This window comes from Anastrepha ludens, chromosome 6 (assembly GCF_028408465.1).
Source record: "Anastrepha ludens isolate Willacy chromosome 6, idAnaLude1.1, whole genome shotgun sequence".
Classification (NCBI taxonomy): Eukaryota; Metazoa; Arthropoda; class Insecta; order Diptera; family Tephritidae; genus Anastrepha; species Anastrepha ludens.
Genome location: NC_071502.1, coordinates 3,700,126 through 3,726,944, shown reverse-complemented (window position 1 = coordinate 3,726,944; position 26,819 = coordinate 3,700,126). Strand labels below are relative to the sequence as shown.

The 26,819-nt window shown below is 35.9% G+C and overlaps 2 protein-coding genes across 2 annotated transcripts in view; both read right to left on the bottom strand.

Moving 5' to 3' along the window:
• LOC128868765 (uncharacterized) overlaps positions 1 to 23,122 on the bottom strand; it is a 37,028-nt gene extending 13,906 nt beyond the window's left edge. Inside the window, exons 1-9 of the mRNA XM_054111240.1 lie at positions 22,488 to 23,122; positions 22,290 to 22,399; positions 19,223 to 19,373; positions 18,973 to 19,156; positions 18,689 to 18,875; positions 18,494 to 18,629; positions 18,105 to 18,241; positions 17,690 to 18,036; positions 17,563 to 17,623 (exon numbers count right to left, since the gene is read on the bottom strand). Coding sequence (XP_053967215.1) covers positions 17,563 to 17,623; positions 17,690 to 18,036; positions 18,105 to 18,241; positions 18,494 to 18,629; positions 18,689 to 18,875; positions 18,973 to 19,156; positions 19,223 to 19,373; positions 22,290 to 22,399; positions 22,488 to 22,755 — 1,581 coding nt within the window. The 5' untranslated portion in view covers positions 22,756 to 23,122. The remainder of the gene's footprint in view (positions 1 to 17,562; positions 17,624 to 17,689; positions 18,037 to 18,104; positions 18,242 to 18,493; positions 18,630 to 18,688; positions 18,876 to 18,972; positions 19,157 to 19,222; positions 19,374 to 22,289; positions 22,400 to 22,487) is intronic.
• LOC128866108 (tigger transposable element-derived protein 4-like) lies at positions 7,560 to 9,073 on the bottom strand. The gene is made up of 2 exons (XM_054106608.1): positions 7,942 to 9,073; positions 7,560 to 7,884 (listed from the first exon to the last, which is right to left on the bottom strand). The coding sequence occupies exon 1, from the start codon at positions 9,047 to 9,049 to the stop codon at positions 8,099 to 8,101; it is 951 nt and encodes a 316-aa protein (XP_053962583.1). The 5' UTR covers positions 9,050 to 9,073; the 3' UTR covers positions 7,560 to 7,884; positions 7,942 to 8,098.
• Positions 23,123 to 26,819: the final 3,697 nt, after the last annotated feature.

Genomic DNA, 26,819 nt, shown 5'->3' with positions numbered 1-26,819 from the left:
TACGTTTTAAACATATAAGCTATATCAAATCAGTTATTAATAATTGCATAAATTATAACTTCTATAAAGCCAATTTCAACCAGATATCGCGGTCATTGGATTTGGTAGATTGGGAAACTGTCTTAAACAAACCCGTACTATCACAGATGTATGATGATTTCGTAGGAGGACTAGAAAGGGCCATTCATAAGTTTGTTCCAATAGTGTCTGCAAAAAATCAGTCCAAACCGGCCTGATACAATTCTAGGCTTATTAATCTTAACAATAAAAAAAACCAAAGCATACGAACTATACCGCAAATCTAAAAATAACGCAAAACTTTATGAAACGTACAATCGTTTGCAAAAAGAATTCGATGTTCTGAACAAATTTTTATATCAGAACTACATTTCTAAAGTAGAGAGTGGTATCAAAGAAAATGGTAAATCTTTTTGGTAGTTCATTAACGGTAAAAAGAAACCACTGGAATACCAGAAAAATGCATTATTTGGGGGAAACGTTGTTCGACATTCAAAAAATTAGTAACCTTTTTGCAGATTTTTTTCGATCTGTTTATGTTTGTCAATCCGACACCGGAATAAAAAATACCTCTTTTAACAGCTCACGAACAAATAAAGGTTTCCAGCTCTCATCTAATGATGTACTCAGGAGCCTATCGGCCTTGGCAAATGACCCAACTCCTGGAGAAGATGGCTTCCCTCCTATATTACTAAAAAACTGTGGTACATCCTAGCAAAACCATTAACAATTATCTTCAATAAATCACTAGCTTCTGGTGAGTTTTTACATAATTGGAAAAAGTCGTTTATCATACCGATACATAAGTCTGGAATCAAGTCGGAAGTCCAAAATTATCGCCCTATCTGCAAAATCTCTTGCATACCTAAACTCTTTGAAAAGCTAGTTTATGATTTGATTTTCTTCCAAATTTCAAATCTCATATCGCCTAATCACCACGGCTTTGTTAAGAGTAGATCTACTGTTATGAATTTAGGGTTATTTACAAATTATGTCTTAAACCAATTTGGAACAGGCCAACAATGCGATGCCATGTTTACCGATTTTTCGAAAGCGTTTGATCGAGTCAGCCATAGTATCCTACTTAAAAAGCTGGGTTCATTTGGTCTTCATCCTAGCATACTCAAGTGGCTTGCATCTTATCTAACAGATAGAACTCAACTCGTTCGTATAAATAACATAAAATCTGATGCGATCAAAGTTACCTCAGGCGTACCTCAAGGTAGCCATCTTGGGCCACTATTGTTCTTAATGTTTGTTAATGACATTCCAGACGTTTTCGGGACATCACGTTGCCTGATGTATGCAGATGACCTGAAAATTTACAGTCGGGTAGAGAACGTAACTGACTGCATAAGACTTCAAGAAGACTTAACAAGATTGGAAACTAGGTGTGATGATAACTCCTTACCTCTTAATGCTGGTAAATGCCAGCACATGTCATTCAGTAGACGAAAAGTTACGATTGATTTCGATAACAAGTTGGGCACAACCACCCTCACAAAAATGTATGAAAAGAAAGACTTGGGGGTCACATTTACATTGAAAATGTCGTTTTCCAAACATGTAGACAATGATTGCCAAGTCTAGATCTATGCTTGGCTTTGTAATAAGGAATTCAAGGGAGTTCCAGGATATCTCTATGCTGAAGAATTTGTATTTTTCTCTTGTGAGATCAAACCTCTAATATTGCAGCATCATTTGGGATCCATTCTATATGGATTCATCTTTAAGAATTGAGAAGGTTCAGAAACGTTTCACTCGATTTGCTATTCATTCACTTCGTTGGCCTTGTAGTTTGCCTGCATATAAAAGTAGATGTCTTTTGTTAGCATTGCCAACTTTAGAAATGCAGAGAAAAACTTCATCGGCAATGTTTATAAGGGACATAGTTACGAATCATATCAAATATCACTTCTTGCTGGAGCTAATACTGCTAATTGTCCCACTGGTAACCTAAGACTCAGCAATATGCTCCATTTACCTTATCACAAGACCAATTTTAGTCGAAATGAATCGCTTGCACGTTGTATAAGACAGTCTAACCAATTATGCAAACATTTGGATATATTCTCTAACTCACGAGAGACTTTCAAATCAAAACTTAATCTGGAGATACACTTTTTGAATTGTGACTAATATCTCACAGTATTGTTTACCATATATTATATTTAAGCTTTAGTTTTAGTAATCCATTTAAGTTATACTTTAATTGATGAAATGAATAAATAAATAAATTTTCTTCATTTGGCTTTTTTGCTCCATTTATCGATTTTTTGTCATAATAAAAACTATGCATCTCTTAAGAGTTCTTTTATTAAATTGTCGTTCAATCAAACTAAATTATGGGTAAAAATATAAATCTTGGTCGCTTTACATTCTGTGTATTCCAGTGGCCCTCCTGTTCAGATACCTGAGCCATTGCTGTGTTTGAACTGGTACAATCTAAACAGGCCCTGGAATGCACTGCATCCCATTAAAGATCCAATCCACTATGAGGATTAGTGGTATACTATGTTACCCAGCTCGTCCACTCCAGCGCCACTGGAATCTTGTAAACGGACACTCCAGTGGTATTTCAGAGTTGGCAGAACGCCAGACATGAAACATTTGTTATTTTTTCTGATATGTTCTTATATCTCGAGTGCGGTAATATTTTTAGTTATCTCAAGCGAGCTCGAAAAAATTATAGAACAGGTGAATTGACTGAGATGACAACGGTCCTCTCTATCTAAATTAAGAAGTCGATTTTGTAGTCCTTCTGATGGTAACATAAATTATTTGGTCTGCTTTTTACTTCTTTGGCTATCTAATAATATTCCCTTTCTACTCACTTTAATAGGCTCTTTGATATCAATTTTAAAGACAGACTTCACTAAGCTGTTGATCCACCAAGCTGTTTATTTCCAAGGTACACAATAAGGAATAGTAATGACAGCGCACCACATTCTCGAACTTTGCAAGAACCATTTTTTCATGGCACAAAGTTATTCATAGTTATGCCATTGCTTACCAGAAAGTTATTCAGGGATAGAATCGTCACATCCATAGTTACGAATGTACAACTAGTCACTGAAAGAGTCATATTTCGGATTACGACAGACGTGAACGTACTGCACATCGCCAGTTTTGGTATTACCACATCCGTGATCATATCACTGAATGTCTGCTTCTCACTGTCATCTGTTTACAAAATTGAGTTCGGGTGCATGCAAAAGTTGTCAAATTTAAAAGTTTGGCACTTATCGGAACTAAAATTATACACAATTAAGGCGGAAAAAATCTAAGTTAACTGAAATTAATGCAAACAAATTAAATTAAATTTAAAATTAATTTTGCTATTGTAGGACTAAATAAAATAAATTGAACCCGAAGAAAACCAGTTGCAGAACGGTTGATATTATTCCACAGACTAAACTCGGCCCCATTCCAAGAAAGGAGTCACTTGCCACTTAGTGGCTGTTAATTGTACTCTTAGTACCGGAAGCGCGGCTTTCGCATTTACTTACTTACTTACTTACAGCCATGGACAGATAAATAGCATAAATGTGAACCTTATATGTTAAGTTAAGTGTTTAGTACGAACTCTGCTTTGATCAAATAAATTTGTTTGTTTACATTTATTACCGTTATTAAGCTAACATTTGCGAGGGATTCAACGTTTTTATTCGTTGGAATTTTTTGCGTTCTATTTTATTTATGCTTATTACTGTTTTGAAGTGGACACAAAAATAGCACATTTAAACTTGTGCAGCGGAGAGTACAACTTTAATATTGTTTCAGCGATGTTTAGTATAATTTTTTGTTTCTTAAATAAAATGGTAAAGTAATTACTAAAAATGGGACGTGGAAAACATTGCACGCTGGAGAAAAGAGCTCTTATATACCGTATGACTCAAAACGGAAGAAGCTATGCAAAAATAGCTGAAATGATGATGTGCTCTCGGAAAATGGTTTATAATGCTCTTAATTTAGTTAAGAGAGATTCATTCTATCTAACCAGAAAACGGAAAGAAACCCAAAGCCGCGAAAAACTGATGTTAATGTGGATAGACCTATAATACGCAACAGCAAAGCAGATCCTTTTAAGTCGGCACGGCAAATAATGCTTGAAATAAACCAAGAATCTGGTTTACAGGATTCCAGAAATCTTGTAGGAAGGCGACTTAACGAAGCTCAGCTGTTTGGCCGCATAAGCAGAAAAAAACCACTCCTATCAAAAGACACCGGCTTGCCTTTACAAAAGGCAGGAGGAGGCTTGGTAATAGATTCCAAAGGAAAAATGCCACAAGCTTGTAGAAAGCATGGAGCGACGGCTTGAAGAAGTAATCAAAAACGGTGGACATAGTACAAAATACTAATCTGGTTAAACAATAGTATTACTTAACTATCTGATTTGTTTACTATTTTTGCTTTTATTTGGATTTTTTTAGGATGTGCTATTTAGGTATGTGTTCAGGAGGTTTCGTGAGTTATCAACGTTCTCGTAAATTAAATCAAAACTGAAATTCTTGTTGACCATTTTTTTGTTTTAAAGTGGAAGTAAATACGTTTTTTATTTTTTATGTTGATTTTTTCCCAATAAAAAATAATTATGAAAAAACATATTCAACTCTTTGCTTTCAAAGTCTAAATGCGCTATTTATATGACCATGGCTGTATGTGGCGCTACAACTGTGTGTCGGTTTGGCCACATCCATGTCGTAAATTCGCCTTGCTGGAGCATCTTCTTTCATACGGGTGACATGGCCAAGCCAGCGTAGCCGCTGTATTTTTATACGCTTAATTATGTCCTTGTCCCTACATACATAGCTCATGCAACTCGCTGTTCCACCGTACACGGTACTCCTCACTAACGCGGAGGGGGCTAAAAAAGGCTCCCAAAACTTTCATCCGCTGTTGGCATCGTCCATGCTTCTGCGCCATATATTAGAGCGGAATGGATGAGCGTTTTATAGAGTGCCAGTTTAGTCCTTCGAGAGAGAGAGCTCTACTTTTCTGTTGCCTATTGAGCCCAAAATAATACCTATTGACAAGAGTTATTCTCCGTTTGATCTCCAGGCTGACGTCATTTCTGTTATTAATACTGGTCCCAAAGTAGACAAAGTCCTTCACAACTTTAAATTGTTGGTTGTGAATGAATGGTTGGTTGTGTGTTGACAGCAGGTACTTTGTTTTACCCTTATTCACCGCAATACCCAAATTGTTCGCCTCTCTCTTTAAATTGGAGTATGCCGAGCATACAGCGCGGTTGGTTTAGCCGATAATGTCGATGTCGTCGGCATATGCTAGTACCATGGTACTGTTATCAGTCACAAGATAGAGAATCACCTTGTCTGAAACCTCGCTTGGTATCGAACGGCTCTGAGAGGTCTCATTCTGACGGCGCTTGTGGTAGCGCGCAATGTCATCTTACACATCCATATTAGTTTTGCGGGGATACCAAACTCAGCCATAGCGGCATAGAGGCAATTTTTGTCCGTGCTATCGAAGGTGGATTTGAAATCGACGAAGAGGTGGTGCGTGTCGTGTTGTTTTTCGTGGGTTTTCTCCAGGATTTGGCGTATTGTGAAGATTTGGGCTATGGTGAACTTACTAGGTCTGAAGTCGCACGGATAGTGTCCAAACAGTTTGTTGTTGATGGGCTTCATTCTCTCACACAATACTCTCGACAGGACCTTGTATGCGATGTTAAGGAGGCTTATTCCGTGGTAATTTGCGCAGATTTACTTTCGCATTTACATGTTTCAAATTTAATTCCTTCAAAATAAACTCTCCTTAGACTCTTCTGCCAAAGGGTCAAAACGTGTTGAAAATATTTAATAAACAGTTTATAAAGAAACTGCCTTTATCAGTAAAGACGTAAAGAGATAAAAGAAAATTCGGGCATCGAAACAAACACCAAACGCATCATTACTGGAGACAAGACGTGGGTTTATGAGTACGACAAGCAATCTAGGTCTCAGGCGAGTGAGTGGAGAACTCCGAATTAACTAAGACCAAAAAAGTTACGTCGTTTTCAGTCACAAAAAAAGCGTTTATGGATTACAACTGTATTGTAATTGCACACCACGAATATTTGCCAGAAGCTCAGCCAGTTAATAAGGCTGCGAGAGCGTTATGAGACCAAGAACGGAACGAATACCATCGAACAGCCAACGAATTCACCTGATGAGGTTCCCTGTGATTTTGATAGAGTCAAAAAACCACTATGGAAGTAATGGACAAATAGAAGACGGCTCTGAGTTCTATACCGAAAAAGATTTATACAAATGTTTCGAGAGCTGGGTCAAACGCTGGCATAAATGCGTTGCGGTTGATGAGAAGTAGTCTGGGGTTGATAATATCACTTTTGCAAAATAAAGTTGTCTTTGAATTTTCTGAACATATTCGAGAAACTTTTTGAACAAAATGGTATTTTGAAAAAGCCATATTTATTGTAAATCAAAAGTAGAGTCCAAAACGCAGTGGAACGTAAAAATAATTTTGAGTTGAAAAGACATTATGATGCGTTTCCATTCCTGTGCCAGATAATAACACGATTGACGTTTCACGTAATTTCGTCGCCGATACGAACACGGATGTAACGATTCGTGCCAAGGTCTGACGTAAACTTTGAATCTAGTGCCATTTGCTGGTCACAAACTCTGTATTAAGATTTATGAAAGTTCGATATGGGTACAAAATTGTTTAAATATTTTTCGGTAACAAAAACTGAACAAATTGAATCATAGCACAACAAATTTATCGTAATTTTAATGTAAACACGTGTAATGTCAAAAATTTCACACCATTATTCAGCAGTTCGATAAATAATAGAAAAAATCGAGTTCTTAGGTGACTCACATCAGATAATATAAAACTCGGCGGTGGTTTCACTAATTTTCCTGCACATACCTAGGCACTTAAGTAGTAATTAATGACGCGTATCATAGATAATAACAGAGAAGATACATACATACACATTTGCTTAAGTGCTATAAATACGAGTATAATATTTATGTATGTACGTATTTATTCAAGTAATCTGTCGAAATTTAGAAGCCATTTTTAGTGTGTGATTTTTGCTTGATTATCTTGCTTGATATAAGAAATTATGATTTCGTATATTTTGATAGTTCAGAAATAAAATAAGAGGGCAACATGTCAACTTTTTTCTTTATACATAAGGCGAAGTGTCTAAGTTGGGTCGGACGTAAATTGTATTTGTTTTATTGAATCGTAGATATTTACTTTTTTTATATCATCCCTTACACCAAAGTTGAATCAATATTCCTGAATCTTGTTCTTGTTTATTGGCTCAGTAGCCGCCTAAGCGATTTCGGCCGAGTTCAATAAAGTGCGCCAGTCGTTTCTTTCCCGCACTAACCGACGCCAATTAGAAGTGTCAAGTTGTCAAGTGAAGCCAAGTCTTTCTCCACTTGGTCCTTCCAACGCAGTGAAGACTTTTCGCTTGCTCTTCGTTCACCCTTGGCCATTGTATCGAATAGTTTCGAAGCCAGGGTCCTTATTAGCTACTAAAATATATGAAATATTTTTATACAGTCGAACTTCCATATAGTGAATTCGCACGGGACCTGAAAATCACTTCACTATATAGAAACTTCATTATAAAGAAACATTGATTTTTTATGTAATTTTATTTAAAATAATCAGTGAGTTTGGTTTGAATTACAGTCTTCCATTTTTCATTTTCAATAAAAGCTTCCAAATCATGTAGAGAGTTGAAAACATTAATCGGCACGTCACTCCTCATTTCCACAAAGGCTCTAATTACGCTAATGGATGAAGCAGCTTGTATCAACGTAGGTAATGCCTCCTCAGTTTCTGCCAATTCTTCAACGGTCAAATCGTGTTCATCGTTATCTGAAATAATATTTACATATTAAATTTTTGTTTGACTATAAAAAGATAAATGCTTACCAGGTTCAGCTGGAACTCCGCGACTTTCAAAAATGCTGTTGAGAATATCTTCTTCGGATGGTTTGTCCCAAGTCTGCACACCATTATCAACATTTACGTAGTCATCAAACGATGCTTCGATATTTGCTACTTTTTTAAATGAAGACTGTAAAGCAGCCTAATCCGATATTGAAAGAAGGTCCTCTTCATCCCAATGCTCAAATGGAATCTGCATAACATCTTTTGAAAATCCAGCCTTTTCAAAACAGTTGGCAACTGTTTCTGGTTTAACATAGACATTCCATATATTGCTAAGATTTCGAACTGCTTGCAGCAAGTCTATGGCCATAACAGAATTTCCCTCATCCACTTGAGTCAGTATATTCGTTAAAATTCGTTTTCTGTAATGTTGTTTCATGTTGTAGATAATGCCTTGGTCCATTGGTTGCAGTAACGAAGTCATGTTGGGAGGAAAATAAGCGATATGAATGTGTCTCAACTTGTCTCTCACATCTTTAGGGTGGGCAGTGCAGTTATCAACAAAAAACAACACCTTTCTGTTTTGATCACAAAATTTTTTGTCGAGTTTTACAATCCATTTCGTAGAAATCTCACTGGTCATCCATGCTTTTTTGTTAAACTCATAATCGACACCTAAAGATTTTATTCCCTTGAAGTACCTCGGATTTTTGGCCTTTCCGATTACCAGCAATTTTAGCTTTTCTGATCCAGTCATATTGCTTCCCACCAGGACAGTTATTCTCTCCTTGCTTTGCTTCCCACCAAAGCATTTTTCATTTTTGAATGCCAGTGTTTTAGTTGGCAAGCATTTGAAAAACAAAGCAGTCTCGTCGGCATTAAAAATGTCGTTAATGTTGTAATTTTCAATTAATTTCGGTAAGACGTTCGTTACCCATTCATCACGGTTTTCTATGTTGGCGTCAGCACTTTCCCCACATAATGTCTTTTGAATAACGCCATGCCGACTTTTGAACTTGTCTAACCAACCTGTACTTGCCTCAAATTCGTGGTGTCCTAGTGCTTCCGCAAAATCTTTGGCCTTTTGCTTCAATAATGGTCCAGATAAAGGGAGATTCTTACCACGTGCAACGAGTAACCATTTCAGCATTGCTTCGTCAATATCCTCAAAATGACAAGGTCGAAGTCTTTTGTGTTTGGTATTTACTGCCAAATCCTCCGCATTTTTTAAAATCACTTCCTTATTTTTTAAAATATTTGATTAAGTGCTGGGAAGAACTCCGAATTCATTGGCAATATCTTTTTTTTTTCTTTCCTTCATTAACTTTGTTAATCATTAATAACTTTTTTTCAAGCGAAATGCTGCTTCGATGCATCATTTTAATTTCAATCACTGAATAAAACTGTAATAGCTCAGCTCTTTCTGTTTTAATTTCCACATCTAACTGTAATTTTTTGCAACAGAAAACTTTTGAAAAAATTCACTATATGGAGACAAAAACTTAGTTCGCTTGAATTTCCAGCTGTAAAATTTGTTCATTATATAGAAAACTTCACTATATAGAAATTCATTATAAGGAGACAAAAATACACCGAAAGTAGAACGAAAAAGCAGTGTCTTCGAAACCAGTTCATTATAAGGAGAGCTTCATTATATGGAAGTTCACTGTAGAGAAGTTCGACTGTATAATATTTATTTAATTAATAGTGTAAAAAATACAGTATTTATTATAGACTATGAAAACTGATTAATGGTAAATTGTAGTGAGTGAAAGAAAAAGATAACGTTTCTTATAATTTACAGAGGAAGATTATTAGATAATACTAAGAATTTAGTTCAACAATTCATTTAGTACTAATTTGAAGGGGTTCTTTGTGGAAGAAAAATCAAGGCCAGTATGACTTGAAAGCGAATTAAATTCTCCCAGAGTTCTAGAAATCGGAACATTGGATGCATAATTAGTTCTTATCATTCCTAACCAGAAAAATTCATGATTCCGTAAACTTCGCTGAGGAATATTGAAATTATTTTCTCGAGTACCAATGGGGAGTCAATGAAAAGGAAAGTAAAGTCAAATCGAAAAGGAAAGTAATGGAGAGAATAATCCTTCTAATGTCTAGTGATTTTAGATTTATGAGCAAGCACCGAATTTTATAGGATGGAATTGGATCAGTGAAATTTAAAAAACGCAAATAATAACTCACAAAAGCTTTCTGGACACATTCAAGCCTATTAATATGAACGCACCAGAGACGTATATAACAACTTTATAGAATATGGATCAATAAAGTACGAACTAAAACGTCGAATAAGCGCAAGTACGGAATAAGACTTTGAAATGGTGTAGTTTAAATGTTTTTGAAAAGAGAATTTATAATCAAATGGCATACCAAGATCAATAATTTCATTTCGATTGGATAAACTAGAACCACAAATGTGATAGGAAGTGGGTATAAGAGAACCAGATTTAGAATAGGAGACATGAAAATACGAGTACTTGCTTATATTTAAATCTAATTTATTTTTTTATACCAAGTAAAAACGTTATCTAAATCAGATTGAAGGTTTAAAGAGTCCACTGTAGTTGCAATTCTCGAGTATATCTTTACATCATCGGCATATATATATATATATATATATATATATAATTGTCGCGTACACCCGTTTTGGGTGTTTGGCCGAGCTCCTCCTCCTATTTGTGGTGTGAGTCTTGATGTTGTTCCACAAATGGAGGGACCTACAGTTTCAAGCCCACTCCGAACGGCAGATATTTTTATGAGGAGCTTTTTCATGGCAGAAATACACTCGGAGGTTTGCCATTGCCTGCCGAGGGGCGACCGCTATTAGAACAAATTTTTATTAATTTTGGTTTCACCGAGATTCGAACCAACGTTCTCTCTGTGAATTCCGAATGGTAACACGCACCAACCCATTCGGCTACGGCGGCCGCCGGCATCGGCATACAAGAAAAAATTTGCGTTATTAAAACAACTAGAAATGTCATTAACAAAAAGTATAAAAAGTAAGGGACCCAGTATACTTCACTGGGGTACACCAGAGGACGCAATAAAAAAAAAATAAATGATGCTCCATCAACGTTGACGACACATTTCCTAGAGGAGAGATAGCATTTAATTCATTTTAAAAGAGTGGAAATTTGGAAATTAAAGCCCTGTGATTAACCTTATCAAATGCTTTTGAAAAGTCTGTGTAAACAGTGTCAACTTGAATTATTTTTTTAAAGATGATATACAATATTCAGAGAACACTGCAAAGATTTGAAACAGTAGATCTACTTTTCATGAAGCCGTGTTGGTCTGCTGAAATAGGTATAACGATTAACTGCAAAATAAAAATAAGTATAATATACATACATATCTACATAGGCATCAGGTATGTGTGATTTCGGTTCGGTTTCAATAATCTTCAAAATTGTGCTTACAGGCCAGTTTGGTAAAACTTTGTGAGGATAAACACACCCGTTTACTTGAAATGAGGTGGCGACATGCCCATTTCCTAATTTATGTATTTTTATTTTGGGTAATTTTTTATAAAAAATTTGTGTAAATTGTCTTTATTCGTTATTAAAACATGCGGATTTTTTTATCTTTGAAAAATATCGCGATGTGGATGGTGGGCGTAGTTCTGTTAAAGAAATTTTAACATTCCAGTTTACTAGTGTCTATTCGTTAAAAAAAATAATGCATGTGGCGCTTCTTGCTTTGCCTTAACTTACTAGGTTGCTTAATAAGTTTCGCGGTTCGATAAGAAAAACACAACGTTATGGTTTGAAATATACTTTATTATTCAGTATAGTCTCCCTGATCATCAATATAATATCTCTCGACGAGACTCCAATTTTAGAAATCCATCCCTGAAATGATTTGAAAAAAAAAAAAAAAATGCTTTCCACGTATGAATTTTTTTAGGTCTGGAAACAGGTGGAAGTCGCTAGGGGAGCATCATTCCAACAATTCGAACTTTAATTCGTGGATTTTAGCCATTGTCAAAATGCTCTTGTGACACGTTGCATTGTCCTGATGAAAAAGAATTTTTTTCCTTTCACTGGGTCTTTTTCACGACTTTTTTCCTTCAACTGATTGAAAAGGTTACAATAATATTCAGAATTTATTGTCTTACCAGTTTCAGAACCGAAAAACCAATTTAGCACCCCTTGTTTTCATGGTGATAGACCCAAGTCTCATCCATTGGTATGAATCGATAAACAAAATCTTCTCTATTCTTCATTTTTGCTGAAGCATTTTTGCTTGGTTTTTAGCAGCCTACCAAAAAAAGGCCAAATAATTAGTTTCATTCAATGTCAGAACAAGTGGATTGAAGCAATATTGTCTCCATCTCTACCAAATGTTTTAAAATCCGAATTCGTTTAATCAAAACTATCCACACATACACTTAGAAAGTAATGGTGGCGTTTTTTATCACTTATTGCTCGGTGATAATGTCGTCGATGTTTAGCTGATTAATTTTTGAAAAACAAAATTCAATCGCATGGATTGATAGCGCTCGTCATATACCGTAACGGCAGCTCCTTCCCCATTTCGGATGAATTAAGGACCGATGATGCCGTCAGCGTGTAAATCAGAGAATGTTAAATTTTTTTTTTAATTTATTCTTTTTTTAATGTAATCGAAAAAAACTTTGTGTAAAAAATTTTACGTATTCGCTTATTATTTCAAAAATAACAAAATAGTAAAAAAATAAGCAGTCGCAGAAATAAACGCACCGTGTATTTTTCCTCGCCAAATGTATGACTTGACATCAATTCTCGGCGGCAAATTTTTTTTTTTAATTTTTTTTTAAATAAATCTTTTTTTAATGTAAACGAAAAAAAAAATTGTGTAATAAATTTTACGTTATTATTTCAAAAATAAGAAAATAGAAAAATTTAATTGGTTTAATGTCGAGGTGAGAGATGTGTTGTGTGTTGAGGTGAAATAGTCCGGGAGCCAGGGGTCATTTTGACCTCATCATTTCATGCCGACTGATTTCAATGCTGAAGGCAGACGCCATCCAATGGATGACGAAATTCCGCGCGCCGCCGAGATGTATGAACGCAATGATACATTCTTGCTTCGGCTGACAGTCTTCCCACCGCTGTAATCTGATCATCATTATTATATTTTCATATGCGTCCAATATTTTGTAAAAAAATTTCAATCGGCATAAATTAGTTTTACTTTTTAATTTATTTTACAAGTTCGTCTGTTCAGCTGACGTATTTTTGTTCAGTTCAGCTGACTATTTTTTTTTAATTCTACTCAATGTCAACAATACACAAAAAAAATTTCAGCTGGTATTAAATGAGTTGGTAGAAATTTTTTTTCGACACGTTTCGTACCCTCCCACAATCACACCCACCACGGGTGCGCCAGTTGACGTTCGCTTTCGTTATTCATGAAAGCTAAATCACAAGTATAGTCAAGAATTTAACGGTATAAAAACGCAGTCCAAAATCGACCCCTGGCTCCCGGACTAAAAGATGTGTGGTGTTTTCAATTTTTGTGTGGGCAAAACTCAGTGTCTATAAAGACGGTATTCTAAAGTCCCTTATTACAAACCTTTCAAATCTCAATCATACTAAAAATAGTTAGCAGTAACATTTGCGCCTTCTCATCTCATTAACATTCTCTGGTTACAGAGCAGACCCCAAATGTTTGTTCAAATCTTAGCATACTTTTAGGCAGTACATCCTGTTATTTTAAATAAACACATATACGCAACACACTAATGCACATATATATAAAACACATATACACATGTAGGTATACGCAAAACTAACTTTTCTAGCCGCTGATATTAAGCCATTTGCCATAAAATTTACTCGTATGCTCATAAATTTACCCTAGACATTCCCACAGACATTCCTTCATACAATATTAAGATGAGCAATCATTTCCTTATTCAATCTAAGTACCATCCAACAACTTTTTGGTTTAAAATTGAGTCGGTGTACGAGTAATATAGCAGTAGATTGGCGTCAACAAATCGGGAGTGGACTTTATTTATAAAATTCTCTTCATTCTGCCTAATCTGAATCTGCTCAAAAAACGGTCCCGCCACGAATCCAGGCTATTTTGGAATAGCTTCCCCCAAACGACGGACGGATAGCACGCAACGACTTAACTGCACTATGAACCCACGGTGAAATTAGAAGGTTGCGTAAGCAGAGCAATGCAGATGACTTTACACTGGCTTATATAAAAAGAGTTCCTTTATTTAACCTTTTTTTAGAGTAGAGTGTACGAGTTCGAGAGGAAGAATAATTATAATTCTATTTAGAATTAAATAAACATTATACTTAAGAAATATCACCACTATAAAATTGAATTTAAATAATTGTGACTAAATGGTATAGATGGACAGTTTTTTATTTCATTGTATTATTTTTTATTTCTTAAGCTAAACAAATGTAAACATTGAATAATCTTATTGTACCTCTGCAAGACTGTTTTCCATCAATGCTGCCTTTTGTGGAACTCTATTCCAGCTTCCATTCGCAGCAACTTCCGACTTCAACAATTTTCTGTCTTCATACTTTTGTCAAATCTTTTTTATTTTTCGACATACATAGTTTCTCTTTAGATTAATACACTTCGTCCAACGCTGTTCTAGTTTATTGATCTCTTCCGCATATCCAAATCGGAAAAATAGCCATTCGTTTCTGCAATCACTTCCTCGTTTGAATAAAATATTTTTGTCGCCAACCATTTGTTCAAATTTGGGAACAAATAGTAGTCTGAGAGATCTGAGGGAGCCAAGCCTTGTGAATAGGGGGCATGCCAAATGAGTTAGAACCATATTTCTATTAATTTGAGACCACAACAGCTGAGGCGTGAGCTGGTGCGTTGCCGTGATGGCAAAGGAAAATCACTCGACTTTCTCGATTCAAACGAATGCCAAACAAAAATAAATAGACCGATTTGGTTGAAACTTGGTGTATGTTGGCGTGTAATGGCACCAGTAGTGCCATCTCTCTGACTTTGCTCGGACTTTTCAAACGACCCTCGTACAATCAATTGTCCTCTTCTATAGATATTCATATAGAACTTTCTATTTTTCCCTATTGTGTTGTACTTTAAAAGTTCGGTTAATGTTCTTACTGCACTAATAAATTAATTAAATAAATAAAAAAAAATGTAGTAACTAAATAATGAGGACTTCAATTCATAGCTAGCAAAGAAAGTTGTACTCCATTACAGACAGTTCATCCACTGCTATTACAAGTCTTTAAGCTACCAATATGAACTTTTAAAAAATATATATGCAAATTTGTAAAAATGATTTTTCAGGATTTGCCAAATTTTTAATAATTTTTTTTTTCCAAATATATTAAATATAGGTTAGTTGCCACATACATTCTGTTTTTCAAGTGGTTGTGCAAAAATTTAATCTGGAATTGCATTCTACACTTAAAAAAGCTTTTTTGCATCACTTTGAAGATGGGTTTGGCATAACTTTGATTTGGTTTGGTAATGGCTGTGGGTTAATAATTTCTATGACAATATTTTGAAAGGCTGAAATTATTTTAATGAAAAATCCTTTACAACTGTTGAAACTCGTCCTGAAATTCTGTAGAAGGTTCACTTGCGCAAAAATCGACCTACGCGAAGTGAAATCCACGCACTCTTGAAATGATAGAGGTGAGTGCCACACCACCACTTTCACTGCAAACGTCCAGCTTTGTTTAAAGACACATGGAATAAATAGAACGCTTCGGCAGCTCATGTTTTGCAGCAAATTTCACAACTAAATTTTGGCATTTCGTAACTCTTCACCAGCAGTTATTAACGGAAGTTTGACTGAAATACATGTAAATTTATAGAAAAAATAATAATAATTCAGTAATAAAATAATAAACTTATAGGAATAGCACTAAGCAACATAGTTTCAATGAATAAGTCAGCCGAATGTCAGAAAATAGAAAAGGAAATTTGCCTGTTTACTTCAGCTGTTTACTACACCATTCCATGAACCAGAAAAAATATCGCCGTTTACACTCGACAGTCGCCTTTGTATTTGATCACAGTAGTACATCATTGACAGGTATTTCCGTTAAGCTTTTCCTAAGACTGGTGGTTTCCGTGTTGATGTTGTTTCTCAAATGGAGCAACCTATACAAGACAAATATATGCAAGGTGACAGCCTTAGAACAGCTGATTTGTCTTTTCTTGCAATTTGATGGTTTAGTCACAGTGATATATATTTTTTTGTTGTTGCTATTTTGTTTGTTTACATTCCGATTGGAATATTGACATTCAGATCACCAATCGCAAAACATTTGCAAATTTTGTGTTTGTAAAGTGTTTTCCAATAACAGGTGTTATTTTGAATAGCGCGCTATTTCGATAGATGTCACTTTTGAAGCTGTCATTTTTTGATATTTTACAAGTAGAAACTACGCCATTAATAAAAATGGAACGATGCAGGCTTAAACAACGCATTGGCAGAGACGGTTCATAAAACTAGAACATTTTTGGGTCATCGTGACGCACTTTGTCGGACCGCCATACAGAAATTGGTGGAAAAATTCGAGCTGTTGGGACAAGTTAGTGAGGTGAAGAATAAAACTCATGCTCGCCGCTCAAGAACAGCCGAAAATGTTGAAGAAAACCCAGGTTAGTTCATTTCTCGTCGTTCTTTGGAATTAGGGATTCCACAAACGTCATTAGACCGTATTTTGCATAAAGATTTTGGTTTTAAGGCTTATAAAGTCCATTTAACACAAGAACTCAAGCCGGCCGATCATCAACATCGTCATGTTTTGTTGATTGGGTCGTTGAAATGCATGAAAATGATCCGGAATTCCATCGAAAAAATCATCTTGAGTGATGACGCCCATTTCCACCTCGGTAGCTTCGTCAACTAGGAAAATTGTCGGATCTGGGACTCCGAAAATCCAAGAGTTATTGTTGAAAAGCCTCTCTATCCACAACGTGTGACTGTTTCACTTTTCGAAAATGAAGCTGGAGCAACAGTTACGGTGAATGTATTGCGCTATCGAGAGATGATTAACGATTTTTTATGGCCGGAATTGGATGGTATTGATCTGGACAACGTTTATTTTCAACAAGACGGCGCTACGTGCCACGCAAGCAACAAAACCATTGATCTTTTATCAAAATAGCACCTCTTATTGGAAAACCCTTTCCTACTACTATCACCTTGTATGAATTCATTTTTATAGTTTTAACCTGCTTCCGATCAGCTGATTGTTTTTACGATTTGCATTTTCCGGGCGGAAATTTATCGGAGGCATACTATTAAGAAGCATACTATCAAGAGGGAACACTGCTATCAAAATATTAAAGTATAGTAGTTGAGAAGTGAATTGTCAATGTTTTCTTTCTTTTATTTTTTTTTCATCTCGCCAGTACAAAAATAAGTATATTTGTAAAATGTACCGCAAATTCAACTATTTCAAGTACATATAATTAGATTTTGTGCTCATATTTATTCATACAAAAATGTATGCACAATTCATGCTTTGCATTAGAAACTTTACTAAAAACTGTATTAGTTCAGGCATTACTACAACAAATGTCTTGCAATGCTGTGCAGGTGAGTTTTTGCTTTTTTAGCATTTCTAATGCATTCGTCAAGTTTCGTCGATACGCCGAATTCGTTCGTAGATACAATCATACTCTAGCTGGAATTGGTGGACTAACAGTTATCTCCTTGCGTTTCGATACGAAGAATACGACACTGTAAATAAATATATTGTAACGAAAAATTAGTACAGTCACACATTTATCATAAGGATGGACTTACAAAACAAGAACAAAACTAATGAAATAAAGCACCGCGCTGATAATATTAAACATGCCCGGATAATAGGAGAGCGTAGCATCGTAAACCGAGGTGTAAAGTGGTGACGCACCCAATGGAGTGATTGTGGAGAGGGAAGTGGTTACTGAGAAAACCTTCCCAGTTTCATTTGTAGGTGTAACAAAGGCGAGAATTGTCAGCAACATCGGAGTAATGATGCCAGACATGAAGCCAAGCGCTGTACCCAGGTACATTTGCCAGAACTGTTGCGCGGCAGCGCGCACTGTGCTCTCGAAAACGGCAGAGAGCAGCGTGAGCATAGCCATGGTAACGAAGGAGAATTGCAAATACTGAATTTCGGAAAATAATAAACCACTGTTAGATAAAATAGTTTCGTTAAAAAAATTGCGTTGCATACCTTTCTAAATGCGACAATTGCAATAATTCCACCAACGATTTGAATGGCGTCGCTGATAGAATTGTAATCACTGTACTGACTGACTGTCGCATTGAATTTGGCGCGTACGAACAAGTAGAAGACATTGCTTTCGCCAGCTGTAATATAATTATAATATATATAATTATAATAATTATATATGTATGTTAACGAAAAATACGACTGCATATATGTATATGTATTTTCTGTATTATATGAAAATGTAGGCTTCTTTGAGACAAAAATCTCAAACTGATCATCAAAAATTTGCATGCAATGAAAGGTCGGAATTTTTGCATAACCTCATGAGATGTTACACACCTTTTCCAACAATTGCACACAAAATACTAAGAAAGGGGAAGCATATTTACCCGTTGTAAAATTGGTAATAACCAGCGCAATCATAGTAAGCCAGATGAAAGTGCGCATGTGGTTGGCCCGTTTGGCAGCGCAAGTGCGCACTAACTCAACAACATGGCTAAGGCTGAAGAACTGGCATAGTTTATGCTGCAAGCAATTTAGAGACGATTAGAAAGGGTTCAAACTTCGCAAGCATGTCAACTTACTCCCAGTGAGGTGTGCTCGACCTTCAGACTCTCCTCGTTCACAAAGTATACATAGAGCGTAGCTACCAGCAACGCCAATGTCGACACCGCAAATACGACTTGCATACTAGTTTTCGCGAAAAGCGCACTGCCCGCCAGTGTGCCGATAACAGAGCCAGCACCATCAGCGGCATCATTTAAAACCATTCTATGTTAAGAAAATTATACAATAGTAAATTTAGTGATTAGTAAGTAAGAACGTAGAAATTGTTTTCTAAGGTTTTTTGTTTTGTGCAGCCACTCACTTTAGAGCTTTCAATTGTGGTGGTGCCACGTCAGCTATATAACAGTAACATACAATCGAGAAAGCGCAGGTTGATCCAGTCACCGCAGCTGGGATTTGGGCAATAACATACAGCCAAGGATTCGTGGGAGAGTTCGCGGATACCATAGCCAAAATGAAACCGATAAAGTAGCCCACGCACATACCTAAGAAATAAGTGGGAATATAAATATATGTATAATTACCAGCTGTTTGGTCAAGCATTTACATACCGATTAGTGAAATTATGAGCACCGGTCGACGGCCAAAACGGTCAGACCAAGCGCCAATAAAGAGCGCCAATATGGCAGGCATAATGCTGGAGATCAACGAATTGGCTAATATTATGCGCGAAACGTAGGGTTGCACTTGCTTTTCGATTTGCTGTAAAAATTAACAGAAATTAAATATTATACTCGTATATGTATGCAGATAATTGGTGCATGAAATACTTCGTCGTGCTTTGGAATGGGCTGACTCGAAAAGGGGGTAATTAAATATAAGGAGGGGCAGACAGACTACAATGTTATCAATATTTGCAGTAACATTTGCGAAATTTCTCATCAATTATATTACTATGAAAAACAGTGCATAAATGCGACCTTGATGAAAAAGTTCCCGGAACAACTGCCAGGTGACGCTCTAAATCAACTCATTTAGTTTAGATTAGGTTATACTGGCTGGCCGAAGCCACGCAGAGACCATGTCGGTCCATAGCAAAACCAGATAAACTAATTCGAGTTCTGTTTTTTTTTGATGTTTTTTTTTTGTTAGGCTGCCACATCTGTGATTAATAAACCCACCAACATTTTATCGTCATTGCTTGACAGTTGTACAAGTTTCGCCGTCTTGAGTAAATCTAATTCTGCACGTGTTTTTGATTTTGACAGTTTTTTTGATTTTGAATTTGCAACAATGAGTTTGTATTAAATTTAGCGTTAAAAATAGACGCAATGATGCGAAAACCTTAAAAATGTTGGGAAACTCTTTCGGTAATGAAAGAAAACAGCCGGTTTCAGAAGAAATCATGAGTCTATAGAGGATGACGAACATAGTGGCAGTCCGTCAACACCGAAAACTGATGAAAACCTCAATAAAGTGAAAGCAAAGTTGATCAATAACCGCAAATTAATCATCAGAGAGCTGGCAGAGGACTTGAACATTGCTTATGGATTGAGTTTGCGCCGTGTTGCTGAATTTCATGCTAAATGCAAAAAAGGGGCCGCGTTGATATCGCTAAATATATGATTTTCAAGGCTGAATCAGTGATGGTAAATGTAGGGAAAATTCCCTACATGTAGGGATTTTTGTCGAAAAATGTGGGTGTAGGGAAAAGAAGGACAGATTTTTTTAAATTCTGTAAATGTAGGGAATTTTCAAGAAGGACAGAAACAATTTTTAAATAGCCGGGTAAAATTAAAAAAGTTCATTTAAAATAAAAATCCGCAGTAAGATTTCATCCCAGACTTCTTTTCCTTATGGCAGCATACTTTAAAAAGCGTTAATATGGCAACATTGCCGTTTTTTTCTTCGTTAACGCTAGCACGATTTTTTCTTTGCGCGGAAATTGTTAGTTGTCCCAGGTTTTCTGGTGATTTTCACTTTTGAAGTAAGTTTACAATTATTTTAGTTTTGGCTTTTTTTATATTTAAAATGCATATATTTTACAGAAATGAGCTCCTCCTCTTCGACTGACTCTCCGGAGGAACACCAGGAAAAACAATGCAAGTATCGGAAACAAAAGTTCAATAACAAGTGGCTTGACGACGAAATTTTAGTGGCTAGTTTGAAGCTGTGGCTAACGAGCAAGTCTGATTAACAGAAGCACGCCGAAACAAAAATGCACCAAAAAATATGAAGGCAATTAAAAAGACATCTAAAATAAACAGCTTTTTTTAGAAAAGACGAGTAAACCAAATGGTTCCAGAAATTTCGAAATAAGACTTAGCATGTTCTTCGCTGAGCATAATATTGCGCTGCAAGTGGTGGACCATTTAATCCCACTCTTAAAAGAAATCGTGCCTGATTCTGAAATAATAAAAAACTCTGAGGTCGGAAGAAAGAAGTGCTCCAACATAATAAAAAATAAATTGGCAAAAGAAGAAAAAGACAATTTAGTTAATAAATTAAAAGTAAACAAATTTTCCATAATGATCGATGAGAGCACGGACATCGGACTCAATAAGCTTATATGTCCCATGGTGAGATTTTTCGGCGAGGAAAGCGAGCGGCTTGTGGTTAAGCTGCTGGATCTAGTTCCAATAAGAACTGAATGCACTGCAGAAGCTCTGCACGGAATTTTTAAAAAATCTTAAGCAAACAATTCAATTTTGACTTTGCAATTGCCTCATTATAGTGTAAACACAGGAGAAAAAAATGTAGTGAATTTCGTAGGGAAAATTTGTTGTAAGCGTAGGGGAATTTTTTTGGGTTGTGTAGGGATTTTTCAAAAAACCATTTACCATCACTGGGCTGAATCCAACCTAATATTCATAACTACTCAGCATTACTGGAGACAAGACATGAGTTTATGAGTACGACACTCAATTCAGACACCAGACGAGTGTGTGGAGGGCTTCGAATGAACCAAGACCAAAAAACCACGTCGTTTTCTGTCAAAAAAGGAAGCGATGCATGCTCACGGTTTCTATGGATTACACTTGCATTGTGCGCCATGAAACTTTGCCAGAAGGTCAGACAGTTTATAAGGACTATTACTTAAGCGTTATGAGACGTTTACGTAAGCAATGCGCCAAAAAAAGAAACGATTTGTGGGAAAACAACTCGTGGATTGGTTGCCAAATAACCCACCGTGGCAAAGTGCCATCATTATCGAGAAAAAAAATGCTATGGAGAACGCCTTTTAACAGCCAAAAGGAAGTAATGGGAAAATCGAGGACGGCTCTGATGGCTATACGGAAAATAGAGTTCCAGAAATCTTTTGCGTGCTGGAAGTGAGTTGTAGTTGATGGGAAGTACTCTGAGGGCGATTTTGTGAAATAAACTTGTGTTTGAATTTTCTGAATATATTCGAGGAACTTTTTGATCAAGGTGGTATATGCATTAATATGAATATATGTATGTACATGCCACTAAAGATAAGTATGGGACATGTGTTAATCGCTTAATAGCCCATCAATATTCCAAAGGCAATTGCCTACAGTAATAACAACATTAAAAAAAAAAAAACACATTTAATGCAAAATTAGTAGTGAAACAAATAATAATGAACAAATTTTTTTATTAATAATAACCAATAATTTAGCCACCACCACTTTACGATTCGATTTGTGCACTTACCGAATTTGTATTTGCATTCGTGATGCCCAACATTGGCTGACATTCTGCCTCGGCATATCCAAATATAACCTTACAAGATTGATAAAGCAATTGATTGGTGAAGACCACCGCTGGAGGTAGAAAAAATGAATACATTATTTCCGTTTACTGTTTGACAGCTGCACAATCTTAAATAATTCAAAAAACAAACATACGTACACGCTAAAGACTGCGCGAAATAGATTAGAAATATTGGTGGTTCTAATATAAAATGTCGTCTGAGCGGATTCAACTGCTGTGTCGCACTACTTCCCGCATCCGAATTGGCCACAATGACCTGACTGCTATTCACTTCTTCCACCTCTACGGGCTGGTATGGATCGAGTGCGGGATCGCTAACTGAATTTGGTGCATAGTCAGGGTAGCGTGGCTCGTTGCCGCTATTTTGTGCAATGTAAACATTATTTTCGAACTCGTTTCTACCCATATTTCGTTCGTTTATTTATCGCCTTTCACTTAGCCGCAACAGGTGCTACTTATGTACGTATGAGTATCCGAGTATGTATATGTATGTATGTATGCGATTGTCGTTTTATTTGGTGATTTGCTTTTGTTTTGTGTTTGTATCACCCGATTACTATTTAATATAATTATTATGTTTTATTTATGTATGTAATTTAATATTTTTGGTTCTTGTTTGCCGACTCGAGCACCACAATAAAAAGATGCAAGACACAACCGACTATCATAAAAATCAATGTCCAACTGGTATTGATAAGAGCACCCGCACCACTTATATCGAATTACTTTATGGTCAGCGTACAAGCGCACTGTCTGAAGGTGATTCCCTTACGCAAATATTCGATAAGAAATTTATAGCGCCAAGGCGAAAGAATAGTTAATGCAAGGGGAAGTAAAATTTCAATCAGTTGGGCGGGTAAGGATTTTAAAGAATGTAGAACAAAATTTGGTACTTTTAGAAAATTTAAGAAGAAACTCATGCAAAATTTTGCCATGAAAATAATATATGATTATTTATATACTTATATAGTCCTATTAATCTATTAAAGTGCAAAGGGCCGAAGCTTCGATTTCGTTAATTGCATTTTTCAAGATGAGGGACAGATTAGACCTCTGCATTCGATCCTAGTACTGGCCAGTTAGTCTCAAAGCTATGCAATCTTGAATTTGACATACTGGCTAATGGAGAAAAATTGGCGCGGTACCAGTATTGGAAATTGTAGTGACAGTCAAGCTGCACTGAAATCTCTTGCTAACCCACGCTGCTCTTCGAAGTTAGTCGGTGAATGTAAGACAAAACTGAACTGTGGTGCAAAACACATTGCCTGGACATTGTGGTATTACAGGGAACGGGTTAGCTGATAAACTGGCTAATGAAGGCTCTGCAAGTATGCCACTAGGCCCTGAACCCTTTCTAGGTGTCAATTCCGCATCGATTCAACTATGGATTGACGACTTCATGAGGTCTTCCCATAAAGGACGTTTGTCTGGGTTGAACTCGTGCAGAGTAGCCAAGTGCTTTGTGAAAGAACCAAATAGGAAAATAGCGCCCTTTCTCCTTAAACTTAGAAGAAAGGACCTGTGAGTACTGGTGGGTGTAATCACAGGACACAACGCCTGTGGTCAGCATAGGGCTGCTATGGGGTCGTCGACAGCCCGATATGCCTATCTTGACTTGAGGATGACGACACTGCAGAGCATTTTCTCTGTAGCTTTTCGGCGTTTTCCAGAATCAGACTTAGGATATTGGGCTGCGATATACTTAGTACGGATAAAGTTCATACTCTTCCTCTTCCGGATCTGTTTAGATTCATCAATGAATCCAAGAGATTTGTGGAAGAGTGACCTCAAACTAATTTATCCGTCTTACCAGCCACTTTTTATTTTTCCTATTTCTATTCTTTCTACTGAAATCTATCCGGGTGAAGTACAATCTCTCCTGACTGAGTGATTGGACTTGTTCAACCCCCACGAATCTAATCTAATCTAGTCTCAAAGCAGGCTATTACATCATGATTTCCTCCGTGCAGCTGTTAAGGTTATTTTGCCTTTTCTTGTTCACTAGAGCCACGCTTGCGAAATTAAGGTGGACCACGAACAGGTGAGGTTAGTATTTGAATGGAGAGGTTTTACGCACATCACATCCGGTATACTCCACTGAATATAATACGACTTTTTGGGGATGATCTAAGACTTTAAGCAATCCAGAAACGATCTAAATCCGAGTAGTTCATAATATGAGATGTCAACTACGAACCCAGCTAAACTAGTCACATAAATGCGTGAAATAAAGTTGTTTGCTATGAAAGAAGCCATTTGGAGGAAATGGAGCCATTTGCTTTATCTAATAAAGTCTTAGTATTCGTACTTGTGTACCGACGTAAGTGATTTTTTATATTTGTATTTTACTTTTTAAAAGGTGCGCTAACAGATTTTTTAGTTGAGTATTAAATGTCCAAGATTGTTGGCCCCCTCCGTGTTAGTGAGGAGTACCGGGTACGGTGGAACAGCGAGTTGTATGAGCTATATAGGGACATGGATATAGTTAAGCGTGTAAAAATACAACAGTTATGTTGGCTTGGCCATGTCACTCGTATGAAAAAAGACGCTCCAGCAAGGCGAATTTACAACACGGTACCTCAAGAAGGAAGACCAAGTGCTGCAGGACCTGTCAGTACTCGAGATTTCCAACTGGCACCAGTGAACGCAGAACAGAAACAGCTAGCGCGCTATTTTGAATTCGACCAAGACCGACACACGGTTGTAGCGCCACATAAGTAAGTATTAAATATCGAAAATGATAATGTTTGCTGAAAGCTTTTACCTCCTGTTAAACATACCATCAACTTACTTATACTCTTAAATCTATCAATCATATACAAGAAATTTTATATAAATATTCGGAAGTGTGTAGGTTTGAATCTCCGTGCATTCAATTTCAATTCATATTTCTGCGATAAAAAAGTTCCTCATAAACACCATTTACCGTTCGGGGTCGGCTTAAAACTGTAGGTCCCTCCATTTGTGGAACAACATCAAAGCACACATCACACGTTATTTATTTTTTAAATTTTATTTTTTAATTCATACAGCATCTAATTTTTGCCTTAAGAAGTGACAACAATAATTAGAAATATTGCTTAATTTATAGATCCTGTTAACTACCGAATTTTTCAAAAATAAAAATAAAAATATTACTGGTAAGCGGAAACCAGCTTCGAAATAGCACTGTTTCTTGATTATTTATGAAAATACCCAATGCAGAAGATTTCTTTTTAAAATAAGCAAATTTAGTCTACGAAAAATTATCTTCTTTAGTTGATTCCAGGGTTGGGGATTAATATTTAAGTCTCTAATAGGAAAACAATATATGTACATGTATTAAAAAATATATATTTTAGATAAGGACATTAAAAAATCACCTAAAAATTTCCAAAATGACTCAAATAGTAAACCAATAACTTGAGATTCAAAACAGCAAAGCAAACTGTCAGCGCAAACTACAACAATGAATGGTTTCTTTGTTGTCTTAACTTTTTCGGCATTCAATTGCAAAAGTTTTTTCTGCAGTTTTGATTAAATATTAGAATTTTTTTTCCTTTTTATATATATACATATATAACTAAGTATAGCAAATAAATTATGTTCAGATTTAATAATAAAGAAATAATAATCGTGCAAAGTATGTACATACATACATACATTTGTACAACTATATAGAAATCATGTGAAAAAAATATTAGGTGATGATGCTTTAGTTGAATGTATTCTGATTTTTATAGAAAAATTAATTTCTTATTGCGATTAATTCTTTGGCTACGAATATGAATGATTAATATTATAGGTTAAGACCCAGTAATTTGGCATTTTGAGGGTAAGAACCGCTAACTTATTTTGTTAAAAGTGTGCATACATACATATACGTATATGGTACGCACATGCAAAGGTATGGCTAATTAGTAATAACAAAAATTGTTACCAAATGCTTTTTTCGCAACATGAATATAATTCCATCTGAACACGAGGTTGCATGTAAATTTCAAATATAACGGTTATTTCAGATATTCGCAACGTGTTTGAATGTGGCAAATATGAGTCATTTTCTCCATCACATGCAGTATATAAATATGTATGTATGTGTGTAAATATATATAAAACGCGCACGAAGTATGCAATGAAAGTACAGTTTCTGTTATCGTAGTGAATTTGTTCAATTTCGCCAGTACAGTCACGCCTGATGCTGTCTAGTTATCTCTTTATTGCACACTGACTTAAGTTTGGGTACTTTTTGTAAATTTTTAGTTTTTTTTTTATGTTGTTATTTTTTGCTTGGAATTTTTGTTATCTTCTGCTTTTGCTCGTGATGGATTTTATTCGTTGTTTGTTGCTATTCAATTTAAGTGGTTTGTTTAATTGACTGTTTGGTTTAAGTTGCTAATTTGCGGTAATTTTCATCATACATACTAAAAATCATGGAATTATTAAAAATTGATTTCTTATTAATATGAAAGTTTCATGAACTAGGTATGG